Source organism: Tiliqua scincoides, chromosome 8 (genome assembly GCF_035046505.1).
Source record: "Tiliqua scincoides isolate rTilSci1 chromosome 8, rTilSci1.hap2, whole genome shotgun sequence".
NCBI lineage: Eukaryota > Metazoa > Chordata > Lepidosauria > Squamata > Scincidae > Tiliqua > Tiliqua scincoides.
This window is the reverse complement of record NC_089828.1, coordinates 47,574,780-47,600,219: the sequence shown is the minus strand read 5'-3', so window position 1 is coordinate 47,600,219 and position 25,440 is coordinate 47,574,780. Positions and strand designations below refer to the sequence as shown.

At 44.2% G+C, this 25,440-nt stretch overlaps 1 protein-coding gene across 1 annotated transcript in view; it reads left to right on the top strand.

The window, feature by feature from the left end:
• Window positions 1-25,440, top strand: part of RPA1 (replication protein A1) — a 47,761-nt gene that overhangs the window by 9,809 nt on the left and 12,512 nt on the right. The window contains exons 5-14 of the mRNA XM_066635653.1: window positions 32-120; window positions 5,354-5,449; window positions 7,806-7,935; window positions 8,847-8,949; window positions 13,917-13,985; window positions 14,592-14,784; window positions 15,372-15,511; window positions 16,372-16,520; window positions 19,424-19,556; window positions 25,122-25,298. Of these exons, the coding sequence (XP_066491750.1) occupies window positions 32-120; window positions 5,354-5,449; window positions 7,806-7,935; window positions 8,847-8,949; window positions 13,917-13,985; window positions 14,592-14,784; window positions 15,372-15,511; window positions 16,372-16,520; window positions 19,424-19,556; window positions 25,122-25,298 (1,279 nt within the window). The remainder of the gene's footprint in view (window positions 1-31; window positions 121-5,353; window positions 5,450-7,805; window positions 7,936-8,846; window positions 8,950-13,916; window positions 13,986-14,591; window positions 14,785-15,371; window positions 15,512-16,371; window positions 16,521-19,423; window positions 19,557-25,121; window positions 25,299-25,440) is intronic.

The window sequence follows — 25,440 nt, the reverse complement described above, 5'->3', positions numbered from 1 at the left end:
GTCAAAACTCAAAGTATTTTTGTCATTATAGGAGAGTGGTTATCTTGATGGATTTAGATGTTGTGAAAACTGCTGATGCGGTGGCTGCTAAGATTGGCAATCCAGTGCAATATGGTGAAGGTAAGAAGCTTTTCACAGACAGTGGCTCTGCTTCTTGTTCTAAAGACTTTAACTGCTACGCTGTCATTTCCATAATATGTTTTTCCATTTTAGTGAGAAATGGGGATTTTGTGTTTGATTTAAGGGCTTTGTGTCTGGATTAATTGCTTCTGTGTTCCCAACATCCCCTGCATGCTGGGATCACTTCTGAGATTTATTCTCCTTCCCCTTCGGTGTACAGCCTTCTCTGTTGGGGTGTGGCATAGAGAGAGTCAATGTCTAAATGGTAGACATAGCGCTTCTTGGATGTGTGATTAAATGTATCTGTCTTTACAGAACATAGTAGGTAGTAAGGGAGAACTCTGCTGTAAGGGTGTTTGGGCTTATTTTGTAAGCCACTGACATGAGAAAGAACCACAGATTGCAACCACATGGTCACCTGCAGTGTTGCTATGATATTGACTTGGGGCAGAACCATGCCATTTGTCTGACCCAGGTAGTTCCTCTTTGTTTTATTAGATCCATCTGCAGTGACACCTAAATTTTCTTTTTGAGAGTGCATGTCCCTTTGAGAGTTTTGAGAATTACAGGTTCTAAAAAAACACTACTCTGGCAATAGAAGAGCTGTTTTCACTGTCCTTTTGTTGAATTGGCACAATAAATAGCTCTGCAGATTAGATCTCACTATTCATCTTTGCGGCTGAACTTCCCAGCATCAGATGGCCACACTTCTCAATCTATTAGTTTGTAGGTGCTTTGACGTTTCAAAGAGCAGGAAGAATTGCTGGTTTTCTAGACTGGCTTCTGTGTCCTGAAAGCAGCTGTGAGACTGACAAAAATTCAACAGATGTCATGTTTTCCTGACATGGAAATGTGGGGAAGCTTTTCTTATTGAATTTCTCCCTATTTTGCAGCTGTTAATGGCACAAGAACCATGCTGGGAGGGAGGGGATAAGGAACCTAGTGACCCACATAGATGGTGGTGTTAAAATTTAAATGTGCTGCAGTGGTTGCAATTTAAACAGTGAGCAGAAATTCCTTCATATGTTATTCAGCAGAGAGATTTCCTGCTAGTTCTTACCTATTTATTACACTTAAATCTTACCTTTCTTCCATTCTGGTATCCTTGGCTGTGCACATCAGATTGTTGAGCAGCCTTTCACCCTGGCACTGATCAAAGGCAGACCTACTGCATCCTGTACCTTCATGCCCTCTTTTTTTTTTTTTTAATGATGTGGTTAATTCTGACTCACTGAAGACATTACTGGTCAGTAAACTGATTGCCTAGTGCTATTGCGTTGGGAATTAAGAACATAAGAACAGCCCCACTGGATCAGGCCATAGGCCCATCTAGTCCAGCTTCCTGTATCTCACAGCGGCCCACCAAATGCCCCAGGGAGCACACCAGATAACAAGAGACCTCATCCTGGTGCCCTACAAATTCTCTTCGCAGTCTGGCTCCCCTTCTCTTGATTTTGAGGCATCTTTCATAGACCTTTCTGTTTCAGCAAGCTTTTTGTGTGTCACTTTAAATCTTGCTTTTAAGGCTTTATATCTGCTATTTTGAAATGTCTAGGAGGTGTTTGCTGCCTGTCTTGTTCTTGATACTGTTTTTTTTGTTGTGACTTTTATTGATTGGTTAATTTGTAAACCGCCTTGAATGGTTCACAAGAAAAGCAGCTTATTCACAATAATAATTGCCTATCTGATAAGATAGCATACTTCTAATAAACTGTAGAGATCGGTTTCGGAACTGTCATTGGGTTGTACAGCTGTGAGTGCCAGCTGGTAATTGGAAATGTTTCAGAGATGCCTCTTTAGGTAGGCAGATACTTATTCAGAGTTTACATTAATGGGTTAAAGCACTGAAGCATGCTTTTCAGTCTCCTTATCTTAGTTTAATATTATGTTACACACCTATTCTTTCAAATGACTGCCCATTTCCCATTCTGCTCCATAGGCCTGTCCTACATGAAGCCACCTCCCTTCAAATCCTTTCTGAAACCCAGTCCACAGTTCCTGACATTGACAACTGGGTTTTGTGTAACTAATTTATTCTGGCAAAAGATTTGGTGGGTTATAGCCTACTTAATCAGATGCATGAAGTGAAATCCTCAGTGAGCAGGCATATGTGTACATCAGTACAGAGAAGGGGAAAAAAAGAGTGAACAGTGGCATTAAAGAAAGTGGTGCCATCACTGACAAGTGTTATCTGAAGTTAAGTGACAGATTCATAAGTGGTGTTCTAGAGGGAGGTCAATGGGTGCAAGGGACCCTGGGCGGTGCGGTTGGGGGGCCGTCACCACCACCCCAGCTGTGCTGCCCTGGGGACCACTCACACTTACTGCTTTCCCCCCCCCCCCGGAGATGTTCTGAGACCTTGTAGAGGCCACTATGATTCACAGTCACAGCAATAGCAGAAAAAGCCTTTTCTTTGACTGTCCTGAGGTCGTTAACTATTGAGTCAAGAACGATGGCTTCCTACCTGTGAATGAAGGGGCCATATGGCCATAGAACATGAGAAATGCTGTGGCAACTTCTCATGTGAAGCTAAAGTGAATGAGCTAAGTGTAATGCTGATTTACGTCAGGAAGGATAGGTGATAGTACAGTCTCTCTAGCTTAACGTCCTGTAACAGCCGGAAGTTTAGTCAGAGAGACAGTAGCTTCACCATCACAGATGTAAATTTTCATTATGCTTAGTTACTGTGTTTAACTTCACAGTCACCCACAGAGATTCTCACTTTGTATGGCCATTTGGTTCTTTCATTCACAGGTGGAAAACTCTTGTTCCTGCTTCAATAGTTAATTAACAGAAATTGCTTTTTCTCCTGTACTCATGTTCATTGTAACTGCGTTCCTACATAATCATTTCCACTGATTGCACCTCTTCAGTCCAATCACCCTTTAATCTACTGGTTCCCAGCCTATGGTCTGTGAACCACAGGTGGTTTGCGAGACCCTGAGAAGTGGTTCGTGAGGTCTCAGGGAAAATAAAATCACTTTTGATCACTTTCAGTGTCTTGCTGAGTGAGTGCTCCCGCCACGAACCAGCAGAGAGGGTGAAGAATGAACTGTCTGTAGCCAGCACTGAAGTATCCGCTGCAGCTGTCAGTGGTCCATTTTCTGCCCTCTCTGGTAGTCTGTGGGGGGGGGAGCGCTTGCTTGGGAGCATTTCCCCATTGATTACAAGAGAGGTAGAGAACGGACTGCCCACAGCTGCACCCGGCAACTAAAGCAGCTACCGACAAAATCTTCTCTAAAAATAATACAACTAATAAATCTCCCAATAAATCTTCTCTAATTTTTACAAATTTAAATATGTTTTTTGAATACCGGGGAGGTTGGAGGTTGCCTGTGGTCCATGACAATTCCAAGTTTTGCCTTAGTGGTCTGTGGGCTCCTGAAGGTTGGGAACCACTGCTTTAACCTCATACAAAGTTGTGAAACTTTGTAGTTTCTGTGAAGACTACATTCAAAATCTTGTGCTTATTCTCTCCACAGTAAGAATTTTAGTTCACTAAAACATTTTTTGAAATCAATTGGTTAGTCTTTAAGAGCTTTAAGAGCTACAAGACTGTTGATAGTGCTTGCTGCATCAGGCTAATACAGCTGCCCTATCAGTAGGTTTTATGTGTGTGTGCCCAATAATGTATATATTTTTTTGTTTGTATTTTTTGGATTAAACAAAATAATCCAAATGGTTAAAATTCCAGTAATATGTTTTTATATAAATAACTTGAACACCAAATAATGAAAGAATAAACAGATTCATCTGTTGTATGCTGCTATGAGTCAGCTAGAATGTTCAGTCTTGTTCCATAGCCTCCAAATCTGTCAGATTGTAGTGGTGATGAGCAGTCAAGGGATGCTAGAACTTCTAGTGCCTTGCTTCATTGCCCAGAACTTTTCTCCTTGAGATTTCCAGTCAGTGGCTGTGTTCAGTTAGATAACTCCTTGTATCATCTAAATTATTTTGTCAGTGAATATTTGCAAGAAAATATCCACAAAGTATGTTCTTGTTTGTCTTTTTTAGTGATCCTGTGAGGCTGCCGTAGCCCAGATGGTGTTGTGGGAAAGCAGTGCACACAGCTCATGCACCTAACTTTCCCATGCACTCTCCAGTATTGCATGGGCCATGAGCCTCCTGGAAAAGGAGTAATTGCAGTCAGCAGGAAGGGAAAAGATGCAAAATAGAGCACGCTTCCTCCATCTCCCTCCCATTTGGAAGGGGGAATGAGTCCAATTACTAGGTTCTCCCAGCATGGAAGCCGGCTGCTAGGGAAACCATTTCATGTGACCCCCCCAACTCCTCAGCGCCTTTCCTCCTTAGCATCTCCTTCCTCAGAACCTTCCCTGAATCTTCAAGGAATGAGAGGCAATAGCTCTGTCCTCTGATTTGAATAAGGTGGGCATGCTTCTTGAAAAAATAAGTTTATCAAGAAAAGTAAAAAGGAGAAGAACAGGTGGTGTCAAAAAGACAAAAACAGGCACTTGTTCTTAGAGGCAAAATGAAAATAATAAAACCTGACACGCAATGACCTACATGCTAGCCCTGTCTAAAGATCAATTAGGGCTCAATCTTAACCCCTTATGTCAGTGCTTTCCAGCACTGACATAAGGGCAATGCAGAACAAACATTCCCTTACTTTGAGGAGGCCTTTGTGACACTCAACTGCAGGATGCAGCACATGTCCCATTGGCACCGCTATGCCAGTGCTGGAAAGCACTGACATAAGGGGTTAGGATTGTGCCCTTAGTTGCTGTTCCCCTGTTCACCTCTTTGGGTGGGTGGTGGAAGGACAGTCAGAAGTGTACAGGGAGCATTCGTAAGTGCTGGAACAGCACACATACTGCTTCATGCTAGTTAACTGTTTTTCTGAGATGGGGGATTGAGATTTTAGCTATTTAATTGGCTAATACAAAGGAGGGAAACTTTTAGTCAAACCAAAACCTTTCCTTATGCATAGTCGAATATATGGCTGTGAGCAAAATCCAACAGTGTCAGTGGTTTCTGTTTGTCCCCTTGTTTCACCTAAACCAGGGCCAGCCACTCTGGCATGCCCAATACATACTTGTGGTTAAGCCTTCCTAGTTGACATGCAGATTACCAAGATCAAAATGCAGAAGCTGCCCAACTAATCAGCCAAACTAATACTGTGTTACCTACACATGCACAGAGGTGAATGGGTTCTTTTCACATCTTCATTGCCCACTTATGACCCTGAAGTGGTCTGTCTTCTTTAAATTGCCAGGAGCTGGGCAGATGGGGCAGCAGCAACAGACATTTGCTCCAGTAGCCAAGCAACCACCAGCCAAGCCACTGCAGCAGAATGGGAATCTGGCATCAGGTAAGAGACCTTTCACCTAGGTTGGATGGTAATGAGCAAAAAAAGCAGTGTTTGGAATAGATCTGAAGAATGACTGGGAAATTATGGGGAGATTTGACCTCCCTTGCTGAATCTTTTGAACAGAGTGGCTGTTTAGAGCAGTGGTTCCCAAACTTTGGGTTGGGACCCACCAGTGGATCTCAATCCAGTTTGTGGTAGGTCACAAAACTGACAAGGCAAATTAGGCTATGTGCATTATGGGTTAAACAAGCTGCTGCTGGGGAGTGGGGAGTCCTGCTGCCCTATCACCATTATAGCCACACCCCTTGGCATTCATAAATCAGGCAGCTGCAGCCTTTATGTCTGTAGCAGAATGGTCCCAATCCGATGAATGCGAATCTTAACAAACAAGTAGCCAGTGTCATCCCCCCAAATAGTGAAAAAGATAAAAACAGAGGCTTGAGCAGCTGGTATAATCAAACACTTTTTAAGGCTCGTAAAGCTAGGTGGGTCCTGATAGCGTCATTTTAAAAAGTGTGCTCTGGTACTAATGTGTTTGGGAAGCACTGTTTTAGAGCAGCCCTGGCCAACCCTCAACCTGGGGCGTGGATGCAGGGTTTGGCCAAATCCTTCCCAACTGGGACCAGTGCTTAGTGTTCCAGAGCACTGCGGGACCTCATGTCCCAAGATTGAAATGATGCAATGCCCCAGGCATTCACCGCTGTGGCATTGCGTCATAGATGCAACTTGCCAGAGTGTCGCATTGTCCCGATCTGGGGACATGAGGTCTTGTGGCACTTTGGAACGCTAAGCGCCGATTGCACTGGGGAAGACTTTCGTGGCACATACCGGTCTCTAGTTTGGGGCTGCTGGTTTAGAGGTTTCTCTTTGCTCAACAGATGTCCATTCCTAAAGCCAATGCCATATTCTGTCTCTAGGTGCTTTTTTTTGTGCTGTATGTTGCCTTTGTTCTGAGATTAGAGAATGCAAAAGTACATAGTAGCATCAGTGACAGGATACAACTTGTGGTTCTAGGGCTCCACCCTGTACTTTTTTCTGTGAAAGCCCTGTTAAAATGAATGGAAGTTGCACAAGACACTTGAGAGCTTCCTGGAGAATTGGTCTCCTGAGCTTTAAATGGAAAACAAGAAAACTTGATAGGCATATAAAACAGTAGGCAAAAGGATGTCAAATAACACATGAATTGATGACAGTGGTGTGCAGCACTTGCTGATTGCCAGAATCATCTCCCAGTGTGTTGTTCACAATGTCTGAAGGCCCATTCAAATGCTTTTCATTGGATCCTGGTTTGTTGGCAGTAAATGTTTATAATTAAAACGCTCTTTGTTTCCAAGAGAAGATTGGTGTTACTGGTAAGATGATGATGTACTTTTGAAAAGCAACTTGAAAAAGAAAGCTAGAATGGAAATTGAAACTGAAAAATCATTTTTAAGTCCTGGCAGGTTGCAGTGGAGCTTCATTAATAATGATAGAGCCAGTCATTTTTGTAGCTTGCTGAAATTATCACAGGCATGCACAGTAATTGTTGCCTAAATGAGGAAATGCAGCCCTCTGTTGGCAGGTGATAGGCAGCTTAATTTTGTGTGTGTGTGTGTGTGTGTGTGAATTTTTTATTAAGGCATTATTTCACAACAAAACAAAGTACTGTACAAAGTGCTGAATAATTCAGGGAAAGGGAAAATAAATTATAAAGAGTTTATATATCTGACCTGTGTATATGTTAGTATAATCATATAAAGCACACACAGATGTGGTGTATTAGCTAAGGAGTTTTTCTTTTTGTGTATGACAGAAGGCAGAGCCGTCCTTTGTATAGGGCAACTGGGGTGGCCGCCCTGGACCCTGCACTTTCATGACCAATGTGGCCATAATAGCCCCCACACGCAAACAATGGTTGAGTTGCTCTGGGCCTGCCCCCTTCCTGCACCATTGTAGGAACTGTTCTGACAGAAGGGTAGCCAGTAAACCTGGTTTTCTACAAAACCAGGTTTTGTTGCTTTTTAATTTTTTTTTCTTGGGCAGCTTGCAATGCACAGTTTCTGTGGAGGGGGCAGCATTTGCACACACAAACTACAGAAGAATGCAAGATACTTGCATGGAGGCAACTGTGAACTTTGAGTGGAACAGGATGACCACAAAGGCTAAATGCCAAGAAAGCTTGAGAAGTTTGCTGTTGTGGTAATAGCTGTACACTTTTGCGTTCACTGTATCTGATGCATGACTGGAAGAGTGGCTGAGTGGCGCCAGACCAGACTGTCTTGGTTTTGGGGGTCAATACACAGAGAAAATGAAAGTGCCAGCTTCTCTCATATTGCTGAGTCCTGCAGAGCTGAATCTCGAATATCTCTTGCCTTAGGATCTGCAGCAAAATATGGTGGCCCTTCGAAGTTGCATGAAAATGCAGGCAGCTCAAGCTTGCTGCGTACTCCTGGGGGCTCTCAGGCCAAAGTGGTACCCATTGCCAGTCTGAACCCATACCAGTCCAAGTAAGTTGGTCAACTTGGGGAACCTCTTGCTCCCACAAAGCACTTCTTTAAAACCCTACGCTTCCAGAACAATACAGCTTTACATCTGGTGTCTGCTTCATACTTCTGTGTTTTGTTGCTCTTATTGCTAACTGTAGCAGCAATGAAATTAGCCTCTTCAGTCTGGGCAATAGACTAGTTGCTGAAAGTTGATTCTAGTATCTGCAGACACCCTTGTTTGTAGAGGTTGTTACAGCTGCATAAAATCTGACAAAAGCGACATTGTGTCTTTCCTGATTACTGTTTGACTAGTTTTTCCTCCCAGCAAAACTGTGTGTTCTTTTTGACTGTGTGTTCCTAGCAGGTGGTTTGGGCATGGCAGGCTTCCATTGTGCATATTTTATTGTTCTTATTCTTAGCATTCTGAGTTCTGATGTATTGCATTTCATGAAGCTGCAATGACTAGCTGCAGTCATTGGCGTGATTGTGGGGGAGGGCAAAGAATAAGAGGCTTGCTCCTACAAGCAGCAGAACAACAGGGCCTTTGTGCTATGAGTTACACAAATGAATAGGTTAAGTGTCACCAATTTCATATATGTATTTCATGAAGCAGACTATTGCCTACACAAGGTCATGCCAAATGTACTCATTAGTCTCTGCTTTTATTGCTTAGTAGGCGGTCTGCCCTAAGCAGAAGGCACATGGTATAGGAGATAGCCCCGGGGTCGTGGAGGTAAGGTGGTGTAGGCTGGTCTGCCCCACAATTTGTCATGAACTGTTAAGAATTACTTAGCATGAATGTACTTAGATTATAGCATCCAAAGTGCAGTTTTCCCCTAACTTTCAGGTTTGAATGTTTAACATTTCAGTAGGAGATGTTGCTAAAGACCTCAAATCAGTTAATACACTCCCAATTTTTGCTGTGTTTTCAGGTGGACTGTGTGTGCTCGGGTGACCCAGAAAGGCCAGATCCGTACCTGGAGCAATTCGCGTGGGGAAGGGAAGCTGTTTTCCATAGAAATGGTTGATGAAAGTGTAAGTGACATGATGAATGAATTTATGATTGCATTGTGCTCCAGAAGATGCCCAGGTGGATACTGCAGCCACAGAAGGCTAAGAGAAATGACCCAGTGATCTACAAGCAGACTTTAATCAAGGGCTTGCAAATATTGACTGACTTTTGTAATCAAAACTTGTGCTTATCAAGCCATTGTCCTGGAGTGGCGGGGTTTTAATTTGACTTCCAGCTCAAGGTCAGTGATGAGCCTTAGTCCCCTCTCCAGTTCCAAGCTCAAAAAGAGCTGTCCAGAGTGCATATGAACTTGAACTGCCCTTCTCTTCAGGCCCCCCCCCCCACATCTTAGCCCTAAGCATGTTAGGTGATCCTGACCTCTGGCAGTGCATCCTTACCCCTTCTAGTCTGAGGAGATTAGAGGAGATGGTTTGCTTGTATACATCCCGTGCAGTGGACATTAGCAGTAGCTCATTGTAAAATAAGTTCTTAAAACAGAGAGATACTGGAGAGGGAGGATGATAGTGCAGCTTTGTACTTTGAAGGGGACTGTACAGAATAGTCCCCTGCCCTCCAGAGCTTGGGAGGCGCTCCCTGCTGCCACTTCTGCATCTTCCCCCTCCCCCCATATCTGTGACAGCTGTTACAGCCATGTTTTCCCATAATTTAGAGCTGTGAGTGCCAAACCTGCAGGCTGGATCCGGTGCCCATCATGAACCTTCCCCTGGGTGAACAAAGCTAACAATTCTGCAGGGGAGCCTCCTCCATGTGCCTCAGATCACCCCCAGACTGTGTGCTGGCCAACCACTTCCATGTTCCATTGCCCCGGCAGACTTTTGCACTCGGATTTCCAGACAGATACAACTGGCCAGTGTGCAGTTTGGGGGCAATTGGAGGCACATTGAGAAGGTTTTCCGGCAGAACGGCAAGCTCTGTTCACGCTGGGGAAGGGTTTGCTGGTGCAGAGCAGTCTCCAGTTTAAAGACCGCTGTCTGAGAAGGAAACCTTCTCCTCCTGTCATCTTTCAGGTGAGCTAATGTAGCACAGGGGCTGAATTGCAAATCAGGACTTCCTTGTCCAACTTTGTCATGAACTTGCTAGGTAGCCTTAAGTAAGCCAGTCGCTCTCGGCCTCAGCTGCAGTATTGAGATAAGTCCTGTTATCTTACAGGGTGGTTGTAAGGAGTACACCATGATAATGTATATGAAGTGCTTTGCACACTTGGAGAGTGAGATACAAATTATGATGATGATTCTTTGCTCTAGGAAGTATATGGCTCGTGATGATCTGCTACTGCAACTGTTGGTTCAGTGTGCACACAACTGTTCCAGTCAACTTGGCCTTAAAGAAGTAGGGGTGCCATGGGCAGCAACTGCTCTTGTGCTGAGAATTGCTGGGGAGGAGGCGATGAGAGCCAACACAGTTCAGTGGATAGGTGTTAGCTTGGTGTTGACTTGTACTTGTCAGAGTGGGAGGGAGGTCATTGCTCCATTGTGTGTAGCCAGTAGATTTGTTGACTCTTCCTTTAACTAAAAAAGTGACAAACCTCTTGTCTTGATGATCAATTGAGTGATCCACCTTCTATGTAATGTTTGGTTTCAAATCATCTGCCTCCCTGGGGCAGGGGGAGCAGTGTGACTAAGACAGCATTTCTCAAAGTGTGCTCCTAGGAGCCCTGGGTCTCCCTGAGAGACTCCTTCAGGGGCTCCACAAGCATGCCATAAGTGGCCAGTATCTGACTACAGCCCAGTTTATGCCAGCACTCTTGGGGCTCCCCAAGTCTTCATGTATGCACTGGTGGGGCTTTCTCAATTTAGGAGTGTAAGAGACTCCAGAGACTGAAAAGTTTGAGAACTGCCAGACTAAGATACTTACATGGAAACGTCGTCTCTCTGCCACTGTTACTGGGCCTGTTATAGTTCAGCCATTTTTTCTTCCCCCTTGTCAGTCCCAAGCCATCTAAACCATCTCTTTGGTTTCATATCTGCCATAGTTGGTGGTGCTTCATATGTGTGCTGCATTCATACAGAAATGGTTACTGGCTTCGGCATTGTCATGAATATGTACAGTTTAGGCCTAGTAGCATGTAGAGCCTGAACCGACCTAAACCAGTAACAGAGAAGTGGCTTGCAGTTCCTAGCTGCAAGGATGTGAGTAACAACAGCCAGTGAAATTAACAACTCAGTGGAAGGTGATAATGTAGCACCTATGCAGAAAGGCGTCCATCAAGGGGGAATGCAGCTGTGTACCTCCAGTGGGGAGGAGAGAACTGAGAGGGCTAGTATCCAGCTGCACTTTACTCTTGGGGAAGATTCTGTCCCCAAGAGTTTCTGATTGGACAGTTTAAAAAGTAGAGTCACCTCCATCCTGTTAGCCTGAGAAGTATAAGAACGAAGCCCAAGGGGTGTGTCTGTGTCTCTTGGTGGAAAAGGTTGTGGGTGCAACATCCTGCAGGCGGAGAGCCTGGTCCACCAGGACCATGTGGCCTCATAGGTAACCTGGGACTGAAAGACCTACAAAAGAAAGCTGACCCAGGTGAGAGTTAGGGAATAATAGAGATAGCCAGTTAGCTTTGTTATTTTAATGCTGATATGTTTCCTAGAAGTTTTATGCCTCTAGCATTTGCTGCCTTTTGAAACTTATGTAACCCTATATATTTAATAAAGTAAAAAATCATTTTACTAAGTTTCATTGTCTGTTGGGGACAAAGGTTCAGAATCCTGCCTAGCTGTTCAAGCTACCAAATACTCATTGAGGACTAGTAACTTGAGGACTGAGGCTTTAATTAAAGAAAGTGCTCAGTGCCTGCAAGGGATAGAATTAAGCCTAGAGGGTCTCAGTGTTCCTGGATGGAGACATTGGCACATACAGGGTGGTGGCAGTACTACTGAACAGAGGGTCCTTAATGTTGCTCCCAAAAACTCTGTCCAAGAAGGAACGGGACACACCCCTTGGGGCACTCATTATTATACTACTTATGGTAATAGTACTGAGGTGACTTCATACTTATTTAGACTGTCCAGTCAGACCCTAGAGGAACAGAACCTTCCCGAAGTTGGCCTGGTTGCTAACTCCTCCTAGTTCTTACCCCTCCCAACTGGAGATCCATAGCTACACTCCATCACGTTTGATCAGGCGCCTCTCTATCTAAGGTGCTAAACATTCCAATGGGTTATAATTCTTGTTATCTGTTCTTTCTGGCCAGCAAAGGAGATACAACAATCCTTTTGTTTATTTACTCACGTTCTTGCAACTTTATTTACTCACATTGTTGCAGCTAGGAACTGCTAGCAACTTCTCCATTCAAGCTTCTATTGCCCGCCTAGGCCTAACATGTACATGTTCATTGACAGAGCACCTATGAGTTCTTTTTGTCAACTTGATCCATCAAAACCTAGGATGAATTTAAAAAGAGAGCAAGTTTCTTAAACTTCCTGCTGCTGTGACTCACCTGTTCTGTAGCAGAGGGTGCTGTAATCCACCTCCATAGGCCTCTGGAAGCAACCAGAAGTCACTTCCACAAACCCGGAAGTAAACCAGAAGTGGCTTTCTGGCTACTTCTGGAAGCCTGCAAAGGCTTTCTGAGGCCTGTGGGGGGGGGGCAGTGTGACCTCTGATTGCATCTGGAGGGTTCTGATTTGGAGCTAACTGGATGCAAGGCTGGGTGGGAGAGTCCAATCCAGACATTGGGTCGCAACACACTGAGTGAGGAACCTTGCTTTTAGTGGAAAGCTGTCTCTGCTTCCCCTTGTGCAAGTCCCCTTGTGAAAGTCGGGAGGTAAGGCAGTGATTAGTGTCTCTAAACAGAACATCTTTTAAACTAGGAAATAAATAGGTGACTTGAGTAAAATGCTTCTAGTTTGTTGGGGGGAGGGGAGTGAAGCTTGATTAATTAAGGCCTATATTTAAGTTTCATTATTCTTGATCAAACTACAGCTTTTTAGCTGTGCAGTGGCTTGTTGCTGATTGGTGTGTGGAAAATATTTTTAGTACTGAAAGGTGTGGTTCTGAACTCCTGGCAGATCCTCATCAGCTGTTCATTTTTGCTTCCTCTCTCCCTGCTGTCAGGTTTTGACTGACTATTTTTATTACAATTTTAATACTCCTGTTGCATAAACATCTTAGCTGGTGGTGCTCTAGCTCTGCTTTTAATTATCACTTCAGGAAGGGCTTGTCACAACACTCTGGGTGCTGCTGCTCCATGTGTGATGTCACCAGCTAATTTGTAGAACTAGAGGCAGGTATTAGCGAGCCTGTAACTTGAGGTGGCTCAGACTGCCTGTCCTGAGCTGGGTTGGGTAGAAGGTGCTCCTTACTACACAGTGCTGTGTCTGGATCTGTTGAGGACCATTCAGTCCGGTGAGACTTCTACATATTGGGGTGAAGGGGATTGATTATGGGCATTTATTAGGGTTCTCCACCAATTAAATGTTTTCGTTAATTAAATCATCTGCCTTTTAACAGATTATCATTGATTTAAGTGCAAATCTATTTGCATTATTATCAAAATCTGCCTCTTTGAGATAATGAAGAGATAAAATAACTTGCAGTTTAATAAACAAAGGCTACACTTCATTGTTAGAAGGTAAGGGTAACTTTAATAGAAAATTTAAAAAAATTAATGTATAGGAACTAAAATGGTTTGAAACAAAAGGGGAGGTTACCTTAATGTTAATTTAATGCAAAATTGACCTCCACTGATGTTTTAGATAAACATTTGATCACTTAGATGAATTCCAGGACTGTGAGCTTTATCTAGAGTTGCAGCTTGGACTTGGAAAGTCTTTCAAGTCAAGCATCTTCTTTCTCTTTCTAAGCAGATTAAGGTATGTAGGTATCCCAGAAAGGTGCCAGTGGAGTATAAAGCCAAGGTGTTGAGGAGGGTGCATGCTTGGAAAAGAGAGCTTGGAATACACAGAGAAGTGGGAAGGGCACTTTGGCCTGGGGCTCCTTCTAGTTTTAATTGTCTTTCCTGCCTTTTTTTCTTCAGGGTGAGATCAGAGCGACTGCCTTTAATGACCAAGTGGACAAGTTTTTTCCTCTCATTGAGTTGAACAAGGTACAGTGCAGTTCTTGGCTGGCTCAGTAGGGTGCATACTCAACATGTGGCAAAGGGAAATGTGAAGCCCTAAGTGATGGCACAGTCTTTTTTCCCCTTCCCACCTCCCTTGTCGGGTTCTCCCCCTTCCCCAAGCCTGAGAATCCATTGCTAGTATCTGTCTCTTGCCCAGTCTGATAACTCTGTGAAGGCTGTGCAGCAAGAGTGAATTCTGTGCTTCTTTCTAAGGAATAAGTAGCAAGGGTTCTAGTAACCATGCATGTCTTAATTCCTTTTCTAGTACTATCTTGAGTGTGTATCTGTATATACTCTCACACACCCCTCACTTGTAAGGAGAGACTCCTGTCCTGTCCATTGTCTTAGCATTTACACTTGACTGCAAGATGAGAGCACTTACACAATGCTGTTGTTTCATTCCCAGAAAATAGAGAATGGGGTTGCCTGAGAATGCTTCTCTTGTATTTCTTGATGTTGCTCACTTAGCTGCTGAGTGTTGGCAGTGTGGATACTCCTTAGGCTTCCCTAGACAGGGTAGTAGAGGTGGGAGACATGTGGGATGTGATTGCAGGTGTGCCCCATACTTTATCACGTTTTTCTCTTTCTCAGGTCTATTATTTTACCAAAGGCAACCTAAAGACAGCCAACAAACAGTTCTCAGCAGTGAAGAATGATTACGAGATCACATTCACAAATGACACTTCCATTATACCCTGTGAAGATGCACAGCACCTCCCTTCAGTCCAGTTCGATTTTGTTTCTATTGGTGACTTGGAGAATGTAAGCAAAGACGCAGTTGTAGGTGAGTGTTGCAGACAGAACATTTAAATTGGGGGGAGAAAATACCTGTCCTGGCACTGTAGGTGTGAGCTCTCTCTACTTGGCCTGTTGTACCGGCAAATGCCTGGTACTTCCTTTTATTGCCAAGAAACTGGCAGTCCCACGCTCCCAGGCCTAGTTATCCATGTATGTTGTAATTTGTGTTCTATAAGAAAGGATCATAGAATTGTTAGTTTGTCATAGATAGGGCAGTGTAAAACAGTAATATTGTTGCCCACTTGAGCCTTCAGAATTGGGCAGCTACAGTTCAAGTTAAAAAATGAAAGAGCTGTTGTGCTGAATGTCCTACTTATGAGATTCTGTCTTTGGGATACACCTTATCTATTGTAAGATATTAAAGTGGAGCTTCTTGAATTGGAGTTCTTCGCTTGGTAGCTCCCCTAAACTGGGGTTTTCTTTGGTTCCTCTGAATTGGCCATACAGTACTTAAGACAAACTTCTCTTTGGCAGTCTTTTCTGGAAAAGCCAGAACCCTAATTATTTTCCAGAAGCGCTGTGAGGCCTTTCTCTGTCAAGTTATTCCTAACCAATTCTCTGGCTGTCTTTTAGATGTAATTGGAATCTGCAAGAGCTATGAGGATGCCACAAAAATTACAGTAAAGTCTTCCAATCGAGAAGTGTCCAAGAGGAATATGAACTTGATGGACATGTCTGGAAAGATGGTGTCGGTCACATTGTGGGGAGCTGAAGTAAGTTCTTAGAGGTGGGCAGAAGGTTGAGTCTGCAAGAGGTATGGCCATTGCCTACCAGTCTTATGTGCATCAGTACGAATAGAAGCCATCAAGGATAGAATGTTCTTTCTTGCTGCAGAAGTGGTTGTACTGCATCCTCCTGTGGGGCAGGAGGCGGCGCAAACAAATAGTTACTCCTTAATATCAAGGCTGATAATGGTGAAGTTATCAATATTCACAAGATACTTGACCCAGGGTAGTAGCAGTCCAGTGGCTGTTGCTAGTGTCTGCCTTGTACTTCCTTTTTGCTTTTAAGGGCCCTTTGAGTCTGGGAGCCACTTTCCTATTTCTTTTGCTGTGGAAATTGCTTTGTAAACTTTTTTTGAAATACTTATCATAATTGTTTTGCCTTGGGCAAAGAAGCAGATTCATATCTCTGACTGATTAAAAGCAGGAAAGATCTTTTGTTTTTGTCCTCCTCTTGCCCCTTATGTTCTAAAAAATTATTTGGTTAAGAACTGGAGTCATACCTTGGGTTAATTGCCTGGTGACTTCCATGTGCACCCAGCAGCAGGTTGATATTGCAGATACCTGACTCGTAGGGTTAGCTGCTCCTATCTTGTTCTGGAGCATTGAAGTTACTAAACATGAAGTTTTGTGGGCGGGGAGTTGAGTTGTCTGGTGTTTGTGCATAGAAATTTGAGAGCAGATAGTAATGAGTGAAATGATGTTCTGGCACCCAGAAGAAGAGTTCTTAAATCTTTCTGGGCTTTCGCATTTATACCAGAAATGTTTAGTTTCATCCTTTAGTTTCATAACGGCTCCATATGCCAGTTTGTTCACACATATGGAATGGGTGCTTTTGTCTATCTTTGCAGGCTGAAAGCTTTGATGGCTCTCAGCAACCTGTAGTGGCCATCAAAGGAGCCAGAGTGTCAGATTTTGGCGGCCGGAGTCTGTCTGTTCTCTCATCAAGCACCATCATCATAAACCCTGATAATCCAGAGTCCTTCAAGTTACGTGGCTGGTATGTTTGCTTCTATGAGTTCAGAGGGTACCTATTGTTTTAAATAACATTGGGGAAGGGATTTTTTTCTTTCTCTGTGCCTAGGGTAATCTTTTGCAAGCAAAAATTGGGTGCCAGAAAGGGGGAGACATGTCTTTGAGGGGCTAATCTAAGACACCCATAATCCTGTCACAAACCTGCTGACCCAGAGCTATGCAAGGTAGCAAGAAATGAGATTTCTACTGTGGAAACAGATGTGGGCCTGACTGTGAGGCAAGGTGAGGCAGTTGCCTCAGGTGCCAGGTTTTTAGTACTCTGAAAAGGCAGCAGAGAGAGAGAGAGATCTCACCAATGGGGGAGCAATCTCTTGGGAAGTGCCTGCTCTTGCACTGGTTCTGTTTGTTTCAATGAGGCTTTTACCCTTACAGGATTGATCGTTTTCCATGTTCATATGAGGGTGTTGCCATTTGGATTTGTCCCTCTTGTGTACCAGAATATCTTGTTCCTGCCTTGTTTGGAAGACTTTTTTGAGTGTATTCCTACTGCATGCTTTCATTGCTGCAGGATTCACAACTTAGTGTTTAAGAGGAGGTATTCCACTTCATCATTTTAGAAAGCAATACACTCTGGCCTTTTCTGTTTAGTGTGGTGTTTGACATAATGCCAAAAGTGCATTTAGTTGTTGGCAACACAAAACTATACTTCCAGAGTGGTCTGCTGGCACCTCCGTGGTGCAGGTTCTTGAAGTGGGGAGGGGCAGTGTTGACCCTGTTTTACCAGGTGTCCTGTGGTTCATCCAGGTATGGAAACTTCATGGTTTTAGATTTCTTGTCCTGAGTTTTGGCAAGTCACTTTAGTTGACCTTGAGCCTCAGTCTCTAGTCTTAGAAACAGGACTCATACAGTTTATTTGCCTTGTGTGTTGCTGAGGACAAGAATCCATTAGTGATAGAGGTTGTTTAATGCACTCAGTTTCATTTGGTGCTTTGTTCCCCTTAAGTGCTCTCAGCACAGTCAAGGCTGTGCCAAGAGACGAAGAGGCAGACCATCTCCCCTGCTGAATTTTTCTGTTTGAATTGCTGGCCTGTCTGAAAACCCACTGAGAGATTTGTAAGGCAGGGGGAAGGGTGATCTCTCTCGCGTGGACTGTTTGGTTTGAATATCAGAGCGTGGGCTGTATTTGTGGACTCTGCGGGCGTTTGCAAGGCTTGAAGAGGGATTTGAAAGGAGCCTGCATCTGCTTTTGGCAATAGTGTCAGTAAAAAAAAAAACTGAGCACACAAGGGAGAGAAATGCAGTGGGGGGCAGGGAGAGAGAGAGATGTGGTAGTAGTTTAAGAGAGAAGCAGTGAAGGTATGCTGTGATCAAGGATGCAGAGGTCTGGTGATTCAGGAAAAGCCTTATACCTTCTTGGGGCTGAGCCATATAGAATGCCTTCTGAGGTGTTTCAGAGCAGTGCTTCTCAAACTATCTAAGGTGTTGGACTGGCAATATATTTTTTCAGTGTGCCAGAGACTAACGACCAATGATTCACAGATGAGCACTAGTGTACAGACCACAGTTTGAGTAGAGAACAGACCATCCTAAGCAACTCATCTCAGATTCTGCATTAAACATACTGAACCTAGGCCTCAATCCTGAGACTATGGTTCTCAAATTTTATTGGCATTGTCTTCTTGGAGATGGGTGTGGCTGCAGCCCTCCAGAGAGTGGTCTGTATCTATGGTTAATGTTGTTAGCTACTGGTGAGTCACGCACTGTGTGAAATGGGGAGAAAGAAAAGTTGGAGTGGAGAAGAGTAAACAAATGGGACAAAACCTCATTTTCCACTAGCCTGGTGAATTGCAGCATGCCATTCATCCCACGGAAACTTGGCAGAGGTGGGACTTGGGTATCAGGGCTTGCTGCAAGACCTTCAGGAAAGACAAACGGAAAGCAAATTGCATGGAAATTTTCTGAGCAAAGCCCCATGCCCATGCTTTGTTTCTTGCCACCTTACTCTTATGATTGCCCAACTCTTTTCTAGCAGACTGCCTCTTATCTTGGCTGTTGGCTGGGGAATTATTTCTGTCCAGAGTGTTTTGCTTCAGCTGTTGCATATTTCCACTTTGTGTGTGTGCAGGAGTTTCTGGCTCCTTCGGAAGCTGGCAAGCCTGTAATGTTCACAACTGAAAAATACAGCTTTCAACCTTTTTTCACAGCCTGATCAAATTCAAAACTATTTTGTGGAAGGGGTGGAAAGCTTGGAAGGAAGCACTTCTGTTTTTTCACACCAACAGCTTTTGCTGCTGTTCCTACTTCTGTGCTGCTGTTGATGTCAGTGGCTGCACCAATACTGGATAGGTAGCTGCTGAGCTATTCCCCTCTTCCTGATGTGAGCAGCTGTCCTTTGCTTGTTAGCTATGCCTGACGGGTCTGAGGAAACAAAGCCAGTGGTTTACTAAAACAAATTAAATTGCAATACTGTTTTTGTGTAGCGGTGGTAGTACCAACTTATCTGGTAGGCAGGGGGAAGCTGCTTCTGACTTCAGGCACAAGACCTATTAAGCCTTTTCTGCATTTCTTTCCAAGCTTCTGCTAAGATAACAGTAACATGTAATTTAACTCTCACCATGCAAATGTCCCAATGCCCTTACATTCTCTGAAACAGTTGCAGTGCTGGGCCATGGCCACTAGCTGGTGTGGGAGTGAAGCAGAGCTTGTCCCCATTTCCCAAGATTAAAAAATATTGCACTAATTAAAATGGAGTATTGGCTTATCCTGAAATGCTATTTTAGTGAGTAATATACACAAGTTACTGTAATTGTTTCCTGTGCAAGCCATTGATAAAAAAAAATTCCTCCTGTATTAAGCGCAAGAGACTAAAAATAAAAGTCTTATGTGCTTCTACTTCCTGGAACTGGGATAAATCTTCTTGTCTTCCAGGTTTGATTCTGAGGGGCAGCTTCTGGAATCCATCTCCATCTCTCAGGCACGGGGTGGAGCTGGAGGAGGTGGAAACACCAACTGGAAAACGCTGCATGAGGCTAAATCTGAGAACCTGGGGCAAGGTGATAAGGTAAAATGGGGCCTCAAAAGAATTCTCAATGTAGAGGGAGAATTAGGTGTGCAGAATTATCTGGGCTCCTTTGAGGAACAGCACAGTTCTACTGACTGCAAGGATTTTTGTGGGATTCAAATTCTTGAATTTGTTCAAGTTTCCCTTCTCTGAAATGGGACTAGTTATGACCTGCCTCACAGGGCTGTTGTGGGATAACAATATGATGAAGGGTTGCATATTTAAATTGCTATATCTGTCAGTTGTCAAGAAACCTTTATTGGCATATTTAAAATGCAAACAGTGTGAAACAAAAGATAGGATGGAGGGATGCATGAATCAGACAGTTCACTGCCAGCCTTAACCAACCAGATCTTACTACATAAGATCTACCATTTGTGACCATCATAGAGACATGTCTCTTGATTATCATATTTACATATTTAGCTACCACCCCAGAAAGCTCTTCATTTGCTCCACTGAGTATGTAGGCAATTTTATTCTGGTCACTTGGACCTGAGAAAGCGGCCAAGATTGGCGATAAGTAACTTAAACAAAGATCCTGGTATATTGGACAGTGTAATAATATGTGGGGGAGTGTTTCTATATTTCCCTGCCTGCATGGACAAACTTTATCTGCAACTGGGATGCCCCCATATCTGCCAAGTAACTACTCAGATGGAATGATGTTACATCTTGCGAGGGTAAACTCCCTTCGCTCTTGGGGGCATTCCAGAAAGTAAAAATACTTAGGCCTCCTTACAGGTAAAATGGGATGATAGAGATGTACTGGAGAGCAGATTTTGTAAACATTACTATAGAGATCCTGTTGTTCTATGTCAAGGAGCCTTTGTTTCATGGCTCAGTAGGCCTGTCCGGAGCATAAAGCACCTAACAAATCTGAGGAGAGCCCCTTAGATCAGATTTTCTTGCTCAAAAGAGCTAAGCCTGGAAAGAGTAGGGAATCGGATAAGAGACCCCGAATCAGGCTAACTTGATCTGTCTGGTGATACATTCTAAGCCAGCCATTTTCAACCTTTTCAGCTCACGGCACACTGACAAGGCACTAAAATTGTCAGGGCACACTACCAGTTTTTTACTTACATTAAATTACTACATTACAGTTAATCTTGAATTAATAAAATTAAATCATTACATGACAAAAAAATTGACAAGAAGCATGGAGAGGGAAGTATATGTGGTTTCTGAAAAGGAGGAAAAATCCTATGTTCAAATTCTTATCAAAAGTGCCAGAAAGTGTTGGCAAAGACTGGGCAGGTTGATCACATAGTGGGTGAGGGGCAGTGAGGCGAAATGATTGAAACAAGTGCAGGATTAAACGGGGTGGGGGGGAGAGAAAGAGAAATGTGAGGCAGTGATTCTGTATCTTTGGAAGGTGTGGACAAAGGAGGGAAGGGACACTAAGAGTTGCTAACTGTGATTGTGAGATTGGGGGGGGGAAATATGCCTGGGGAAGGGGGTGGGGAGAAGAGGAGAGAGAAGTGCCAATTGCCTGCTTGTGTATTTAAGAAAAAAGAGTGCAACCAAAAGCCCAATCCTATGCATGCCTGCTCAGAAGAAAGCCCCATTATAGTCAGTGGGACTTACTCCCAGGTAAGTGTGGATAGGATTGTGGCCCAGCGCCCTTCCTCTAAGAGCCCCAAAGTGCAGGCTTTTAGAGGAAGGGTGCTGGGCCACAATCCTATCCACAAAGTGCAGGGAGGCTTACTTTGGGGAATTGCAGACAAACTGGCAAGGAAAGGGGACTTTCAGGAACCCTTTTCACTGCCAGCCAGTCCTTAGGTTGGGGGCCTCAGCAGACTATGTACCTGTGTGCCCGCTTCTGGCTCCCTCTTCTCACTCACTCCACAGCTCCCACCTCCTGGCTCCTCCAGGCTTCTCTGGTTGGGCAGTCAGCATGCAGGCAGGCAACAACCGCCTTTGTGCCCAACCCTATGCATGTCTACTCAGAAGTAGGCCCCATAGTAGCCAGTGGGGCTTACTCTCAGGAAAGTGAGGATCAAGTTGCTGCTTGAGTGCTCAGTAGCAGGAGCAAGCTCCAAGTGGACTCTTCAGCTGCTGCGTGGGATGCAAAGCAGCTGCGACCAGCCCTTTCCCTGGCTGCTCTCTTGCTTGTTGTCCCTGCCAAGGGAGGCTCAAAGGAGCCACTTCTCCTGTACGCGGGACGCAGCCTCCTCTGATCCCCATGGCTCACCTGAGACAGTCACAGCAGTTCAAAACCACTGCTCTAAGCCAGTATCTAGAAGGCCTGCCAGGGTTTCCAGTCTGTACTGTCCTCCTTCCAAACAAAGAGTTGCATAGGCTACACCAGTAGTACTCAAACTTTTCTGGCCAGTGGCTCCCTTGACCCCAGTGGCTGTTGGCCATGACTCCCCATCATGTTTCTGAGGGCTGGAAGTGACATCATTAAACAGGAAGTGACCAGAAATATTAACTATATTAAATGTAATATTATATTATATTATATTTATTATAATATAATATTTAATATTATAACTATATTAATATTAATTATATTAATCATCATTAATTAAATGCAGATCTTAAAATATATTAATACACAGCAATATACATGCTTTATAAATGATCAGCTGCTGATCACTGTTGGAGACAGGATGCTAGAGTAGGTAGATTTTGTGTGGTCCAGGAGGACTCATTTTTTAAAACTTTGTAAGCATACCAATAGAATTGTTTTATCAAATGAACTTTGAACAACCAGTCTGACCAACATTATACACACACACCCCTGTGGACCCCAATCCAACTAGTCATTTCTCCCATTCTCCTTGGATAGGATTGAACCCTTTATTAATTTAATGAAATCAAATTTTTGCAGCAGCTGGTGGGGAAAACAAAAATAGACCATGAAAATATATCATGTTGATAAGGGTTTGGTTAGGAAGCTGATTTGTATCCTATACTAGGAGATGCACAGCTCAAGCCTATGCATGTCTACTCAGAAGTAAGTCCCATTAGAGTCAATGCGGCTTACTCCCAGGAAAGTGTGGATAGGATTGGGCTGGCAATCACTTCATCATTGGCTGATAAGTATTCCCTTTAAATAGCAAGATGCATCACTTTAAAAATACAGCCTTTCCTCTTCAGTCAAGCATGCAGAAGACGGCTCTTATTCTGCCCAGGTGTGTGACTATCGCTGCGAGAGGACATCCCGCGCCTCCCTTTTGAGTTCCTAGCGCCTCCCTAAAGAGCCGCACCGCACAGTTTGAATAACACTGGGCTATACAATGTGGCACCCCCTAGGATCTTGCGTAAAAACATCGCCTGCACTCTCTCGATGGTACAGTCAAAGGCCGATAACCAAATGGGAATTCTGTATAAGAGCTGGGAAATTGTTTTTGTGTTGAAGACCAACAGTGCAGCTGGGATATAAGAGTTACCCCTAGTAAAGTGGAAGCGCATGATTGCTTGGGTTGAAACCTTGGCTAAATTTGCTGCCATTTTACAATGTGTAGCCCACTATATCTGTATATTTTAAAATTTGTCCGACTCTCTAAAAATTTGCAAATTAAAAAACAGTAGCATAGTAAAACTTGCTGAATAAAATATTGAGAAACAACTCATTCTCTAGTGGGCTTTCCATGGTGGGGTTAGTCATTCAGATGGTAGCTCCTCCCTTACAGGCAGGCAGGTCAGGGATAGAATCTTCTTGAGGGCAGGGGCTTCCCTTGCTTTTCCAGATTGACCTTGCCTCAAAGGAAGCAGGTCAGGCTTCCAAGTCTTGCTGGCCAGCTTCGTTGACCAGTGCATTTTTCTCTTTTTTTTCCAGGGGCTCTGCCCCTTCCTTGGAAGCTTTCAAGCTCCCCTTGTTTCTCCAATGCTGCAATGCTTCGGCCATTTTGCATGCTCAGGAAGCATGTGTGTTTGTTTTACTTCTTCCCTAACTGTCACCTGAGGGGGCAGGAGAGAGGTTGCAGCCACCAGCCAGATAGCTTTAGGGCCTCCACTCTTTAATGCTCCCCTAACTGCTGCCTGAGGGGGCAGGAGAAGGGTCCCAGCCACCAGCCAGACAACTTTAGGGCCTCCACCTTTTAATCTCCCCTAACTACTGCCTGGGGGGGGGGCAGGAAAACCGACCATTTTGAGAACCACTGCTCCAGACTATCTGGTCCTCAGCAGGTGCCCTGCTCCTCCTGCTTCTGCCCCAAGATCCTCCAAAATTGAGATCTCGCCCCCTGCCAAGAAGCAAAAGAAATCTGGGGTACCCAGTATCAGCAGACGCACCAACCAAACACCCCTGAACGTGACTCTGACAATGAGGAAAGCCTTCTGATCTCCACTTCTGAGGTGGGAGAGGTTTCAGAGGAGGACGCTACACTCTCTGACCAGCAGAGTACCCTTTTGTTTTCCCTTGAGCTCTTTCCTAAGCTTTTCCAGGGTATCGCATTCTAGAGCTCCAGCACTCTCCGGTCTGTGCTCCTGAGGCCCAGCAAGGCCCATGTCACTGGGGGAGGCTGTCCCAGTTTTTCCTAACCAGCAGGAGGTACTTCAGGAGTTCCTGGCTATTTTAAGAAGAGTGGGCTAAATAAAGAGTGGGCTACCCTGGCCAAGGCTCATGACTCCAGCCTTCCCTCTAGTAAGTTCTGCAAGATAAACAAAGGAGACCTTCCCAGATTTTACCCCTAATGGATGTACCCATGGCAGCGCTGGGTTCCCCTTCAGTTTTGACTTGGATACCAAGGGCCTCCCTCTACACCCAGTTGACAAAAAAATTGAGATTGCTGCCAGACAGGTTGTTGAGGCCTCAGCAGGTTCCCTTAAGGCTTCCTCCCTGCATGCCAGGGCTCTAGTGCAGTCTGAGAAAGCAGGGGAAGCCCATCCCCTCAGGAAGATTCTATGCCTGACCTGCCTGCCTGAGGGAGAGGAACTACTATCTGGAATGACTGACTCCGCCATGGAGTCCACCGAGAAGGGGGATTTACAAGTAAACTCCAATCTCCCCGATTCCAGCAGATAGAGATTAAATATAAAGGATGATTTATAACACACAAGGATGATTATTGTGTTTAGACATCAGTGAAGCAAGACCTTTCTTGTGTTAAGGAGAAATATCTAGACTAGTGCCAGTCAGATTCCTCAGCCAGCTCAATTAGCTCATTCTCTCAATAGCTAATCCATTAATCAGCCAATTAAAACACACACTCAGACTTGCACAATATCTCAATTCAGGTAATGTGTTGAGGATATTTAATGGAGGCAGTTCTTTATCTTGGCTCCTAAATGGCACAGAAACGCCACTTAACTCACTCTCAAGTGTTTGCTTAGCCCTTATAAAGGAATGAATCTTATGGTTTTAGTCAAGAGATGAGACAACCAGTAGTATATGCAAGTGCTGACTGAGCACAAGGTTCAAGGGGTGGTGCAGGGCTAATTTAACATCATGGGATCAAAGTGTAGTTAGAGTATGATTGGAGTTGTGAATGTTTGTCACCCTGGGGCTCTGGTCTGCTGTCAGAATGGTTGTGTTGGTCTTAGACTTTTTGCACATCTGGAAAACAGAAGCCAGCAAACCTTTTTTTTTTTACACTTGCCGTTTTTCTCCCTTAGGCAGACTATTTTAGTTGTGTGGGCACTGTAGTGTATTTACGCAAGGAGAGCTGCATGTATCAAGCATGTCCATCCCAGGACTGTAATAAGAAAGTGATCGACGAACAAAACGGACTGTACCGCTGTGAAAAATGTAATCGAGAGTTCCCCAACTTCAAGTATCGCATGATCCTCTCGGTAAGTTCAGGAAGAACAGGAAGCAGTTTTCAACTGGTCATGTACCCTTTTTAGCCAGATCCTTGATGGTTTGAGAGCAGATTGTTTTGTCTGTGGTGTGGCCTGTCCTGAGTAGGGTGCTCTTGGGGGGGGGGCAGGCGAC